The sequence below is a fragment of the Nuphar pumila genome, chromosome 15, assembly GCF_984573655.1.
Source record: "Nuphar pumila chromosome 15, dmNupPumi1.hap1.1, whole genome shotgun sequence".
In the NCBI taxonomy this organism is placed as follows: domain Eukaryota; kingdom Viridiplantae; phylum Streptophyta; class Magnoliopsida; order Nymphaeales; family Nymphaeaceae; genus Nuphar; species Nuphar pumila.
In genome coordinates this window covers 34,946,265-34,961,227 of record NC_143263.1, presented here as the reverse complement: position 1 = coordinate 34,961,227, position 14,963 = coordinate 34,946,265, and the positions used below count along the sequence as shown (strand labels likewise).

The window sequence follows — 14,963 nt, the reverse complement described above, 5'->3', positions numbered from 1 at the left end:
AAACAAAGCAAGAAAGGGAGACACATGAAAATGGATTAAACAATAAAAAAATGCAATATGCTATTAAACATACAAAGATAACTTGAGAACCATGCAATTCTTTCACAAAAAAATCAATTCATGTCAAAAATTTCAAAAAACAATTAATTCAACTGTTACAGATGCGCTTAGCGAAATATCTCACCGCTGATGATGTCCTGATTGCTAAAAAAGTCATCGATGAAGTGCCACAATGTGATAGAGAGTAGGCAATAGTGTCAAAGAATTTTGCCAAAAAAATAGGCGCCATAAAATCTTTGAAAACTTTTTTCAAGAGAAACACAATGGAAAAATGGGTAGGATAACACAAAAAGCCCTAAAATATGAAAAAACCCTAAAATGTGAACCACCACTTTTAAAAAATAAAGCATTACATTTAATGCTTGTACGAACATTCACAAAAACATGGAGAGATTCACATCTAAGTCTTGAAAAAAATTATGAATCTCATTGAGAATGTCGGGAAAGTCCGCAAATGAGGTCACAAGGTCCGCATAGGTAGGGAATGTTCATGAATCATCTTGCAAACGTCACGGGGACGTCTGCAAATGAGTGAGGACATTCAGACATTTGCGAACATTCTCGAGGAATATTTAGTTAAAGGAGGTACACATGTTTTCTTTACATTATATTTGCGAATGTCATATTGTATTTGCAGTGGTCTCATTAGAGTGTGAAAGTTGGGAACATTCACAACAAATATTCATGAATATCAGCACACATTTGCAGAGCTCCTTCAGAAGTATTTACTTAAGTGAAGTTTGTTAAAAGAGAATATTTATGTGTTTGGGTAGCAATATGTAATTATGACAAATAAGATTGGCTCTTTTTGTAAACTAATTTTAACTACCCTTTAAGAAGGCATTAAGGCTGAATGAGAAAACAACGAATTTCCCTTTCCCTCTCTCTCTCTCTCTCCCTCTCCCTCTCTCTCTCTCTCTCGCTCGCTCGATTTCCCTCTCTCTACCTGTGGATAGGCTGGTTGCTAGATTTAGGTCTGGCGGCCAGAACCCTTTCAGGCCTAATTTAACATGGTATTAGAGTCGGACCCTCATCTGAGATTCCACTGATGTACGGTGATGCTGAAGATGATTGTGGCATATGGATTCTACTATTGATTGGCGATGCTGAAGATGTTCGTGGTGAGTGGATCGTGGAGAAGATCAGATCTAGTGGAGATCTGATGCAAAAAGACATGTAATCAGATCAGGTGGAAATTTGATCTGTCGAAGGTCGTGAAGAATCAGATCAAGCAGAGATCTGAGTTGTTGAAGGTAGAAAAAAAATGGCAGATTCATATTAGAAATCAGAATCAGACATTGAGTGGAGACTGGTTGTGGATTAACGTGGTGGAGTCAAACCACATATCAGATCTGACCTAAGGTCACATCAGATCTGGCATGAAATTTTTTTACCTATCACAGATCAGATCTGGTATTTTGCCTGTCACAAATCATATTTGAGTTGGTCTAATTTTTTTTTTGTGTGTGAAGATTGTGATCAGACAAGACCAAAATCTTCTCTAGGGAAACTGTATACGTGCAGGTCCTATCTGGTGTCTGGTTGAGTCTCAATCAATATGGCTGATTTGTAGTCTAAATATAATGATCTGAAAAGAGAGATGCTTGGAGAATATAAGGCATTTGCAAACCCTTTCTTTTATGGGTCTTCTGTCAAGCTAGATGACTCCAACTATGCCAAGTGGTCCGAGAATTTTATGATGTCTATTTCAGGTCATCGAAAAAAGCATATTCTATTAGAACAGGAACCAACCAATAAATCAGAAAAATACAGCACATGGGATGAAGATAACAATATCATTATGTCTTGGATTATGAACAGTGTATTGCCTCATATAGTTGACGATCTTATTTACTATACGTCCGCTAAATAGATGTGGGACAATCTTCGAGATATGTACTCCCACGAGACCAATGTTAGCCGCATCTTGTAAGTTGAGCAAAAGATTTGCAAACCTTCTCGAGGAATATTTAGTTAAAGGAGGCTCACATGTTTTCTTTACATTATATTTGCGAATGTCATACTGTATTTGTGGTGGTCTCATTAGGGTGAAAAAGTTGGGAATATTCACAATAGATATTCATGAATATCAACACACATTTACGGAGCTCCTTCAGGAGTATTTACTTAAGTGAAGTTTGTTAAAAGAGAATATTTATGTGTTTGGGTAGCGATATGTAATTATGACAAATAAGATTGGCTCTTTTTGTAAACTAATTTTAACTACCCTTTAAGAAGGGATTAGGGTTAAATGAGAAAACAATGACTTTCCCTTTCCCTCTCTCTCTCGCTCGATTCCCCTCTTTCTGTCTGTGGATAGGCTGGTTGCTGGATTTAGGTCTGGCGGCCAGAATCCTTTCAGGCCTAATTTAACATGGCATCAGAGCCGAACCCTCATCTTAGATTCCACTGATGTAAGGTGATGATGAAGATGATTGTGGCATATGGATTCTACTATTGATCGACGATGTTGAAGATGTCTGTGGTGAGGGAATCATGGAGAAGATCAGGTCTAGTGGAGATCTGATGCAAAAAGACATGGAATCGGATCAGGTGGAAATTTGATTTGTCGAAGGTCATGAAGAATCAGATCAAGCAGAGATCTGAGTTGTTGAAGGTAGAAAAAAAATGGCAGATTCATATTAGAAATCAGAATCAGACATTAAGTGGAGACTGGTTGTGGATTAACGTGGTGGAGTCAAACCACATATCAGATGTGACCTAAGATCACGTCAAATCTGGCATGAAATTTTTTTACCTATCACAAATCAGATCTGGTATTTTGCCTGTCACAGATCATATTTGAGTTGGTCTAAATTTTTTGTGTGTGAAAATTGTGATCAGATAAGACCAAAATCTTCTCTAGGGAAACTGTATACGTGCAAGTCCTGTCTGGTGGCTGGTTGAGTCTCAATCAATATGGCTGATTTGCAGTCTAAAGACAATGATCTGAAAAGGGAGCTGCTTGGAGAATATAAGGCCTTTGCAAACCCTTTCTCTTATGGGTCTTCTGTCAAGCTAGATTTCTCCAACTATGCCAAGTGGTCCGAGACTTTTATGATGTCTTTTTCAGGTCATCGAACAAAGCATATTCTATTAGAACAGAAACCAACCGATAAATCAGAAAAATACAGCACATGGGATGAAGATAACAATATTGTTATGTCTTGGATTATGAACAGTGTATTGCCTCATATAGTTGACAGTCTTATTTACTATATGTCCGCTAAACATATGTGGGACAATCTTTGAGATACGTACTCTCATGAGACCAATGTTAGTCGCATCTTGCAAGTTGAGCATGAGATTTATCAACTACAGCATGAAGATCAAACATTGTATCAATATTATGCATATGTAAAATCTGCTTTTGAAAGGTTGAATGCACATAGGTTCCTATGTTGTACCAAGCAGAAGTCCCATCACGAGCAAACCATGGTTGCAAGATTTCTTACTGGGCTATCATCTGAATTATCTATTGCCAAGGTTCAGATGTTGAATGGATCTTATGTTCTGACTCTTGCCGAGGCTTACAACCGCCTGAGCAAATTAGTTATCACTCTTCCACAGACTGAGCTTGATTCACAAGCATCAGCTATTGTAGTCACCCTGGATCGTGGAAGGGGAAATTTCCTAAATACTCGTGGAAGAGGTTGAGGTGGAGACATAGGAGGAAGAGGTAGACTTAAGTGTACCTTATGTGGAAAATTGGGACATCTTGAAGATAAGTGTTGGACAAAAATGGTCGACCCCCTTCTCAGACATCAAACATGACCAAGGCTCAAGGTGCAAAGCTTGACACAGAGACTCCCACTGACTCCTCCAATGATTTGGTTACTCTTAGTCGTGCAGAGTATAAAGAATTGATGTCTCACCGCCCGTCTAAATCGGGCACAGTTACTCCCATTGCTGATGTTGCTTGCTCCGCAAGTGATGAATTAAAGTACAAAGGTAGTAGATGGATTATTAATTCAGATGCCTCTAGGCACCTATGTGGGACATCTAAGAATTTTTCTAAGTTAGATCCCATGTGTGAATATCACAATGTTGTCCTTGCCGATGGGAGTTCATCACCCATTGTGGGTCAAGAAAATGTTTCCATCTCTTCGTTACTTCAGTTGATAGATGTGCTTCATGCTCCTTCCTTTCCTAAAAAATTATTATCAATTAGCCGTATTGCAAAGGAACACAATTGTAGAGTGATCTTTGATCCTTTGTGTTGCATGTTTCAGGATTTGCTGACAGGGAAGAGGATTGGTGGAGGCTATGAAGAAGGAGGTGTCTACTATCTACATCAACCACTTGGAGTCGTGTACACTATGTTTGAGTCATCCTCCAGTTCTTATCAACAGCATCTTCATCTTGGTCATGTCCCGTTGCCAAAACTTCGTCGACTTCTTCCTTAGATTCCATCTTCTGCCTCGTTCCAGTGTGAAGCCTGTCAGTTGGGTAAACACCACAAGAGTTCTTTTCCGTCTAGTCAGAGTCCGTCGAGTCAAAGGTTATTTGAGCTTCTTCATGTTGATGTATGGGGGCCTAGTAGAGTTTATAGTAGGTCACAATGTCATTGTTATTTGGTCATTGTCGATGATTTTTCTAGATTGTCATGGGTGTTTTTAATAAAAGACAGATCGAAAGCTCCTTCGATCCTTATATCTTTCATTATTGAAATAAAAACTCAGTTTGATTGTCTTGTCAAGATTATTCGCACTGACAATGCTCTTCAGTTTAAAACCAATGAGTTACTACTATTTTATAGAAATTGTGGCATTCGATCTCAAACTACTTGTGCCCATACCTCCCAACAAAATGGGGTTGCTGAAAGGAAGCATATACATCATCTAGATGTTGCACGCACCCTTATGTTACAATCAAGCATGCCTCTATCATATTAGGGAAATGTCATTCTTACAACATGCTACCTTATTAATCACATGCCATCATCCTCGTTGGAAAAACAAATTTCTTTGAAAATCCTATATCCAAATGCACCTCTTTTCTCGATCTCTCCCAAGTTGTTTAGGTGTGTTTGCTTTGTTCATAAACTAGGGCCTCATCGGGTCAAATTGTCTGCTCAATCCATAAAGTGTGTCTTTGTAGGTTATCCAAGAAACTAAAAGGGGTACCAGTGTTATGATCCCATTTCTCCTAGGGAGTATGTCAGTGCGAATGTTTCCTTTTTTGAGTTTGTTTCTTTCTTTTCAAGTACTGCCTCCAGATTAAAATGCGATTAGGGAGATGTTATGCCTTTACCTATCCCACCTCTTCCCTTAGAGTCAATTCCTATAAGCCCTCCTACCTCACACACTCGAATGCGGTATCATGACCCTTCTGTGGTATACTCTCGTAGATCTCCTCTGGAATCATAACCCATGATTGAAGTCTGCTTCCTTAAAAGTAAGTCCTTCTGCCACGATTAAAGCCTCTACTGCGGATGATGACTTGCCCAAAGCTATCAGAAAAGGTAAAAGGCAATGCACTTTACATCCCATTTCTAAGTTTGTTACAGATGCAAGACTTGGGAGTCATATGAAGAAATTCATCAAAGCTCTATCTATTGCATCTCTCTCGCTTAATCACCATCACGCATTATTAGACCACAAATGGAAAGTAGCTATACAAGAAGAGATGAATGCTTTAGTTTCACAAAATACCTGGGAGTTGGTTACTCCTCTCGTCGATGTTGATGTTGTTGGATGTAACTGGGTCTACACCATTAAGTGTAATCCACATGGCTCAATCGAACGTTACAAAGCCATGTTGGTGGCAAAAGGGTACACACATACGTACGAGGTAGACTTGTTTGAAACTTTTTCTCCAGTGGCTCACCTTGGCACTATTCGGATTGTCATATCTGTGGTTGTACATAATGGATGGAGTTTATGCCAGTTGGATGTGAAGAACACCTTTTTGTATGGTGATTTGTCTGAGACTGTGTATATATAGCAACCTCCGGGGTTCAAGGTTCAGGGGGAGTGTTACCAGGTGTGTAAATTAAAGAAAACAATGTAGGGTCTAAAGCAAAGTCCACGTGCGTGGTTTCAGAAGCTGTCTGAGAGTATGTCTGCATTTGGCTTCAACAGGTCAACATCAGATCACTCATTGTTTGTTAAGAAAACTCCTACAGGTGTTGTGGTTATGGTTGTGTACATGGATGATATTATACTCACATGAAGCAATATAAAGGATATCTCAGATACCAAAGCTCATATTCAGAAGCACTTTGTTACCAAAGATCTTGGTCTTCTTAGATATTTCTTGGGTATAAAGGTGGCTCGAAACAGTGAGGGGTTAGTTCTATCATAGAGAAAGTATGTACTTGATTTGTTGCAGGAAACGGGAATGTTAGGAGCCAAACTTGCCAATATTCCAATGGATCCTAAACTTCTTGTTGTTTGATGAACAAGCATAACCGGTTGACAATAGAAGTTTCAGGTCTTTAGTTGGTAAACTCCTGTACGTTACTATGAGAAGACAAGATATTTCCTTAGCTGTGAGCAAGATAAGTCAGTTCATGGATAAACCAACCCAAGTGCATTGATAGGCAGCAATGATGATTCTCAGGTATTTGAAATCTTCTCCCGAACAGTGACTACTATACAAACCAAGCTACTCTCTCGATATAGTTGCCTATTCTGATGCTGACTATGTTAGAGACATTAATGATAGAAAGTTCACTACAGGGTTTCGTGTGTTTATAGGAAATAATTTAATTACCTGGAGGAGTAAAAAGCAAACCGTAGTAGCCCGACCTAGTGCTGAGTCAGAATATAGAGCCATGTCTCAAACCGCAACTGAAATGATATGGATTAGGTCAGTTCTTAGAGACCTACAGGTAAAGACCTCAATGCCAATGGTGATGAGATGTGATAATAGAGCAACCACTTATATTGTTAACAATCCGGTGTTTCGTGAGAGGACAAAATACATTGAAGTTTATTGTCACTACATATGAGATCTAGTGAAGGCAGGACAAATCTCTACTCGTCATGTTATTTCAAAGGATCAAGCTGTTGATGTGTTTACTAAACCTCTTGCTAGTGCTGGCTTTCTTCGATGTTGTGACAAGCTAAGCATGATAGATATATATGCTCTAGCTTGAGGGGAAGTGTTAAAAGAGAATAATTAAGCGTTTGAGTAACAATATGTAATTATGACAAATAAGATTGACTATTTTTTGTAAACTAATCCCTTTAAGAAGGGATTAGGGCTGAATGAGAAAACAATGACTTTTCCTCTCTCTCTCGCTCAATTTCCCTCTCCCTGCCTGTGGATAGGTTGGTCGCTGGATTTAGGTCTGGCGGCAGGCACCTTTCAGGCCTGATTTAACAAAGTTCACATGCTATATTCACGAAGGTCCTTCTATATTTGCGAACGTCTGCAAAATAATTTTTTTATTGAAATATTGCAAACTTCCTACAACATACCTATATATTGCGTGAACCTCAACAGGTTCACATGTGCAAAAGACAAAAATGTTATAAAATAGTTGGGAATTTTTGGTCAAATTAGTAGGTATTCAAGAAAGTGCAACAATTTGCAAGGACAATACAATCATTTTCAGTTTATATTTCAAGTTGGTACCAATTGACATTAGTATCAAAATCAAACCTCATTGCATTCACTTTTCTTTGCATACGAGCTCACTTTTAATCTCTTTCTACAATTCCAGGTCCAATATTACCACGTATATTTTGGATCTAAATTCAACCCCACGTCATTGGATTTGATTTAGATCCGAACTCAAATCCGGACCTGACGTGATTCAGACCGTATCCGATGTATCAGATTCATAAGTGCAACCCTATGACGGGGGCACGTTGATCACGCTTACGAAGGTTGGAGTCTTGGACCGTTGTTGAAACGTGAATATTTCGGTAGCTAGGTGAAGAGTGCACGGATTTAGAAAGGGAAGGGTCCGAATTTGAGCATGGAAATCCGAATAGAGAAAGGGTTCGAATTTGAGCGCCAAGGGAATCCAACTATAGAAAGGGTCCGGGATTGCCAAGCCCGAGCAATCACTCGCTAGCGCGCGCGCGAGAGAGAGATTAGGGCATCGGACACGAGCCCCCTCCCGTCTCCTCCGCGCGTTTGAATCCGAGTCCCATTTCGCGCCTCTTCTCAGTTACTCAGTTCTCTCGCACTCCGCTCTGCTTCTCCTCGCTAGGGTATCCAACCAGAGCAACAGCAATGGTTTCCCCCAAAACCCTACTCTCGACGGTGGAGTCGACCCTGCTCGGCCCTTCCACACCGACGCCGCGGCAGAGAGTCGAGCTCATGCACGCCCTCCGCGACGCCCTCCCCGCCTTCCGATCCTTCCTTTCCTACCCGGTAGGGTTTCCCTTTCCTTTTTCCATCTCCGGCCCTTTCTTTTCCCGATTGTTTTCTATTCGCGTTTCCGCCGCGCTGAGTTTTTGTGGAATGTGCAGGTGCCGAAGCCGTCCGATCGAACTCAGGTGTTGTCCAAACAAGTCAGGCTTCAGGACGTCTCGCCGTCGCTCGACGACCTCGATGTCCAGATTGTGAGTTCCAAATACCCACAAAGAAGAAAAAGATCAAAAGTGTTTGTGGAATTGTCATGATCTCTCTGTCTCTGATCTCCCCCCCCCCCCCCCCCCCCCCCCACCCTGGCTTTTTGTGGTTGAATTCGCAGGCGCTGAAGCTGAGCGACGAGCTGAACCTTAATGAAATCGACTGCGTTGCGTTGCTCGTCTCTGCACATCAGGAGGTTATTTGAATCGCATTACTGCGTCTTGTGCGCTGCCTTTCTGTTGTAGTTCTAAGCTTCCTTCATTTGCAAACTGTCCTGCAGTGGGATTTATATGGGCGGGAGCCACTGGAGATATTTCAGCTTGCGGCGGGGTTGTGGTACACAGAGAGGAGGGCACTGATTACTTCCCTGTATACGCTCCTGAGGGTGATTTGATTATTTGTGAACTCTCCCTTTTTTTGTGCTATTTTGTTTAATCATGGCGATTTATAAGTGTATAATTTCTCTACAGGCTGTTGTATTGGATCAAGGACTCGAGGCAGATCTCGTTTCTGATATTCAGTACTACCTCGAAGACTTGTTCAAGTCTGGACTTAGGCAACGGTTGATCACGCTTATGAAGGTTGTAAGAGCTTGTACATTTTTATTCTCTCTGCAATAATTTGCACCCTCACTCACTGGATGTCATGAATTACACACCGATTGTGTCTGTTTTGTTGATGTCTCAATGAATCTCATAAAATTCAGGTTGGGTTTGTGACTACGTCATGATTGACAAACCTAGTGATCTTTGATAACTATTCTGTCTGGAGTCATGATTCAGAAAGCGTCACCAATCTTCCTACCCTTTTCTTTCTAAATTATAAAACTAGCAAACTGTATCTCTATGAATGAAGTGTGAATGCCGGTCCCTGCCCTAGCGCTGTCCTGTTTTTGACATGCGCATCTTGCAGCGTCAAGAACAGGACACAGCATGTCCTGTGCGGCACTTTACAAAGCGTCTGCACAGGAAGCACCAGTCTCATCCCCGGGGGTGTGACTGGCAAGTCCAGGACAAACGCCACATGTTCTGCCGGTGTGGTGCTTGTCCCCGGATGCAAACACACCCTTAGTTATCAATTATAAGTTCCACAAAAAGTATTATAAGACATAATTTTCTACCATTTGTAAGTATTCAAACAAAATTACCAAGAATATAAGAATGTGCAATGAGGTCCCTTGAGATATACTGTTCACACACTAGTATATATATATATATATATATATATATATATATATATATATATATATATATATATATATATATAGAGAGAGAGAGAGAGAGAGAGAGAGAGAGAGAGAGAGAGAGAGAGAGAGAGAGAGAGAGAGAGAGAGAGAGAGAGAGAGACTACCGCCAGCCTACCAGGCTTTTGAAGGTTTTTTTTCATGTTTTCCTTAAATGTGGCCATACAGATGTGTTCTATATGCTTGAATTTATAGGAATCGGCTCTTGGATCGTCCAATTCTGACATGCAAGTAGGTTTTTATACGGTTTAAAAACTGACGGTCTAAAATTCTCATAAATATTCAAGGCTTAAAAGGGCATTTTTTATCTAAAAAACATGATCCAAGTGTCATTTCCTAGCAAATAGATCATGGCGTCAAATTAAAAAAAACCTGAAAGCACCTGTTCACTCGTGGTAGGCCAAAAAAGTGGTAAGCAGCTACCACATTTCCACATTTCCACATTTCCACATATATATATATATATATATATATATATATATATATATATATATATAGAGAGAGAGAGAGAGAGAGAGAGAGAGAGAGAGAGAGAGAGAGAGAGAGAGAGAGAGAACATGGTCCATTTGCTTGAAATCGACTATTGGATTATGTTTTTTGGGCAAAAAAACCTGATTTTGGATGCTTGAATATTTGGAAAACTTTTGAGCCATTGATTTTCCAGCCTTAAAATTTCTGCTTATGCATCACAATTGGGTGATTCAAAAGCCGGTCCCTTTAAATCCAAGCATGTGGATCACAGCCATACGGTCGGATTTAAGGACCCCCCCCCCCCCCCATGAAAATCTCGGTTCAGACTCTAGTTCTTATGTTTCCAGTTCTCATATTCTAGTAGCCATATATATGTTTGTATGTATATGTCGGCCTACTAGAATATGAGAACTTGAGTGTGAACAAAGATTTTTTGAAGCTTGAAAATCGACGGCTCGAAATTTTCATAAATATTCCAGCATTCAAAAATGATATTTTTTTTAATTGAGAAAACGTGATCTAATAGTTGATTCCTATCCAACGGAGCATGCAAAACACATTTTCAGGGTTGGATTTGCAAAAAGAAGTGTTGAAATGTCTAGTGTACACTCCAGTTCTCATATTCTAGTGGCCCTATTTAAATGTATACATATAAATAAAAATAAATAGATATAAATAAATAAATTTTTTTTGGTGTCTTTGTTTAAAAAGTTTTGTTTTATAAGCCTAGGATTGGTGATGTAGCAGGAACTTAGTCGAGCAGAAGCAACAATTTCAAGTGGGCATCAAGTGGAGCAATATGTGATGGACTCAAGAGGTGCTCTTGTACAACGCAATGCCGTTGTTCTAAGAGAGCAGCTTACCATTGGTCATTGCCTTGCTGTTTCAGTTCTCATTGTTCGATCAAGTATGATGCTTTTTTCTGCTACTTTAATTCAGAACCATTGTTAAAAGATAAAATCTAGAAAAATAATCTTTCTTGTGCTTTGTTTGCATACAAAAGTTTGTATATATGTACATTTGAGAAAAGGGGAAAGAGGTGGTTCTAGTTAAGGGATAATTAGTAATGTACTGATGGAAATGAAACAGATATACACACATACAGTAAATATTTGTTACTTATGATGGTATGAAACTATTGAGTAGAAGTCATTTTTTTCATAATTATTTCTATTATGATGTAGATCAGGCTCTACATGTGTGATGCACATGTTTTGTTTATTATGAAAAATGCATTCTGAATCATGTGATTGTGCATGTAAGCATGCTTTTCGAGGTCTTTGAAAATCAATGATTCACAATGTATCAAAACTTCACAACTCAAAAAATTGTGTTCTTACGTGAGAAAAAGAGGATCCAAGACCTGATTCTTGGTAAACAAACCATGTTGAACATGTTTACATGGTCAGATTGAGTTGATACAACTTGCACATATGATTTCTAGCTCGGTAGTTCCATACCTTCTTAAGTACCAAATATTTACCAGGATCTACACACACACATGGGACCATATATTGATCACTAATGTTGGTCTTGCAATAATGTCAATAATGATTTTCTGTGAGAATTTTAAAAACTGGTTTTCCTAGGTGTTGGTCTTCCAACAATATCAGCAAATAAAAAATATGGAAACAGCCGAGTTTACCAAAAGATGTAGGTAACTTATTGCAATATTCTCATTCTAGAGTTCCTTTCTTTTTAATTTAAATTATAATTTAGAGACATTGCCATTTTCAAAGAGCTTTTAAAAGCAATTCGTTTGAAATGTCTTTATATTTGTTGTTTATAATGTGTGTGATTGTGTGTAGAATTACAAACTATCACCAATATTCAGAAAATATGTTCTTTCTATTATTTCTTTCTTTTGCAATATTTACAAAATTTTCTTTCATTTGCAGCATAACTAGACTGCCATTATGTTTTTTCTTAAGACCCTTACGAGTTGCATTACCGCCTTTGCACGTCAACACTACTAATTGCTTTCTCCTTATCCCAAAGAGAACCATGCCAATTATTGCTCACACATTTGTTATAGGGCATTTTGGTACAAAATAAGGCTTTACCTATGAAATATTTGTAGCATATCTAGTCATTGTAGTGTATACCAACTTTGTGCAATTTTTTTGAGCATCATCATTGAATACAATTTTCCGATAACGGTTGGGTTACATCAAGGATCTGCTTTAAGCCCTTTCCTATTTGCGATAGTGATGGATGAGCTTACGAGATCAATTCAAGAAAATGTACCGTGGTGTATGTTGTTTGCTGATGATATTGTTTTGATTGATGAGTCTAGAGATGGGGTTAATGCTAAGTTAGAATTATGGAGACAGACATTGGAAGCTAGAGGTTTTAAGTTAAGTAAGAGTAAGACTGAATATATGGAATGTCGGTCTAGTAAGCAACAAAGTAGTGATGAGAGTGTAGTGAAGCTTGGTGAGCAAGAAATACCGGTGAATGATTATTTCAAATATTTGGGATCCATCATTCAAAAGTATGGAGAAATTGATGGAGATGTAAATCATAGGATAAAGGTTGGGTGGATGAAATGGAAAAGTGCAACTGGAGTGCTGTGCGATCGTAGAATGCCATTGCGGTTGAAGGGAAAGTTTTATAGGACGACTATTAGACCCGCTTTACTATATGGTACGGAATGTTGGGCTGCCAAGAGACATCATATTCAAAAAATGAGTGTAGCTGAGATGCGGATGCTTAGATGGATGTGTGGAAATACAATAAAAGATAAGATTCGGAACGAGGAGATACGTAAGAAGGTAGGTGTTGCATCCATTGAAAATAAGATGCGAGAGAATCATTTACGGTGGTTTGGACATATTCGGTGAATGCCTAATGATGCTCCAGTTAGAAGGTTGGAGAAATGGGAAAATATATTAGTTAAAAGAGGTCGGGGTAGGCCTAGGAAGAATTGGATGGAGATGATAGGAAAGGATATGAATGCTTTGAACCTCACCGAGGACATGGCATTGGATAGAAATGATTGGAGGAAAAAGATTCATGTGGAAGACCCAAAATGATTTTCTTTTTTGGTTCATATCGCTGACCCCAATTGTTTTGGGATGAAGGCGTAGTTGTTGTTGTTGATCATCATTGAATACAATTGTGACCATGTACAACTTTTGTAAATTTTTTGTTTTTTAATAATGTATGATGAAGATCTATCCTTTTTTAGAATATCTTCTAGCATGATGCAACACCTTGATTGTAAATGGATTTAGATGCATCTAATAATCAAAATCAATGTTTGAAATCACTTGAGATGAATTATTTCAACTATTTTTATAATAAAACAAAAATAAATTTCTCAAAACTTTCCTTTTAAAGATCTTTATATTAGTTCTAATTTTCTAAATCATTTTGGTTCTTTGGAACAAGTAATGACAAGTAATACTACACGGCTTTGCTTGATGCACTATGGGCTTGGCTTGGTTCATATCGTCATTCTAGAACTCATAGAATAAGACAAGGCAAGTCCTTCTCTAGTTGACAACATGCATGAGTGGTTAGCCCAAATGACTATTGTACTACAAGGGCATGCTATTTGGCCTGACATGCATTAGTACAAACTGCAGTAGGTTATAATCAGTGTTGCAAGTATCATACCGTATCATTACTTGTAACAATATGGATACGATGCACACTTGTATCGCGATACGAGTGTGTATTGTATGTATATCAAGTGTATCGGATGATACACCTCTATATTGTACCACATTATACAATAAGGGTGTATCATATGATACACACAAGGCGCGATTTAAAAGGGCTGAAACCTAACTTTTTTTGTTTTGGGTTTTAAAGACCTGCATAGGACCAATTTTTCCATTTGTATAGAGGCCATTAGAGGGGAACCCACACACCCTAGGAGGCGTAAGAGCGATTTGGGGGTTGATTCGTGTACAAGGTTGAGGGCTTTTGCGGATTTCTCTCGTAAGAATGCATTTTCACCCTTTTTTCACTCAAGGAAGTGGGCTAAGTTAAAAAAATCCCAAGTTTCTTTGGAGCAAGATGATATCAAATGACTCAGCATGACAATTGGACACTCAAGTAGTGAGTGAAAATCAATCAAAAATTGAGTACAACTATTACCATAATGCTTTTTCTAGTGGTACTTCTCTTGAAGCATCATTTAGCCGAGACACATCACAGTGTTGCCCTATGCACATCAAGGGATTTGCTGGTGGCCGTTAAATGGCAATGCCAACAATTGCTTAACAATTTAAGAGAAAAAAACAAGAAAAAGAAATGAATGAGGCAGAATTGGAGGTATGCGTAGCCATAGAAGGATTTATTGATGTAAATGAGCTACTCACTTCTGATCTTACAACCCTTAGCATAACATTAAAAGTAGGAAGCTTTGCAGCAAAGGAGAACAATGTGATTGAAGCTAGCAACAATGGTGCGGGTAAAAAGAGAAGAGGAGGATGAGGATGAGGTGGAGCTGGATGCTCTATTAGGGCCTTTTTCCCTCCTTAAGATTGCCCTTGGGTTGTCATTTTTTTAATTGTTTTTGTCTCTTTTCTTTCTTTTTTTTCTTCTTCCTCCCACCCCAAAAGCTTTCTTTTTTGTTCTTTCATTTTCTTCTTCTTTTGTTTTTCTTTTTTTTGTTATTCTTCCTCCTTTCACCCTCCACCTTCTC

General features: G+C 38.8%; 1 protein-coding gene across 2 annotated transcripts in view; it reads left to right on the top strand.

Annotated features, from left to right (window-relative positions):
• The first annotated feature begins 8,086 nt into the window (after positions 1 to 8,086).
• EMB3142 (nuclear pore complex protein (DUF3414)) overlaps positions 8,087 to 14,963 on the top strand; it is a 132,794-nt gene continuing 125,917 nt past the window's right edge. For both annotated transcript variants that reach the window (XM_089988665.1, XM_089988664.1), the window contains exons 1-6: positions 8,087 to 8,391; positions 8,490 to 8,582; positions 8,714 to 8,788; positions 8,873 to 8,977; positions 9,063 to 9,173; positions 11,054 to 11,213. In XM_089988665.1, coding sequence (XP_089844791.1) covers positions 8,251 to 8,391; positions 8,490 to 8,582; positions 8,714 to 8,788; positions 8,873 to 8,977; positions 9,063 to 9,173; positions 11,054 to 11,213 — 685 coding nt within the window. In that variant the 5' untranslated portion in view covers positions 8,087 to 8,250. The remainder of the gene's footprint in view (positions 8,392 to 8,489; positions 8,583 to 8,713; positions 8,789 to 8,872; positions 8,978 to 9,062; positions 9,174 to 11,053; positions 11,214 to 14,963) is intronic.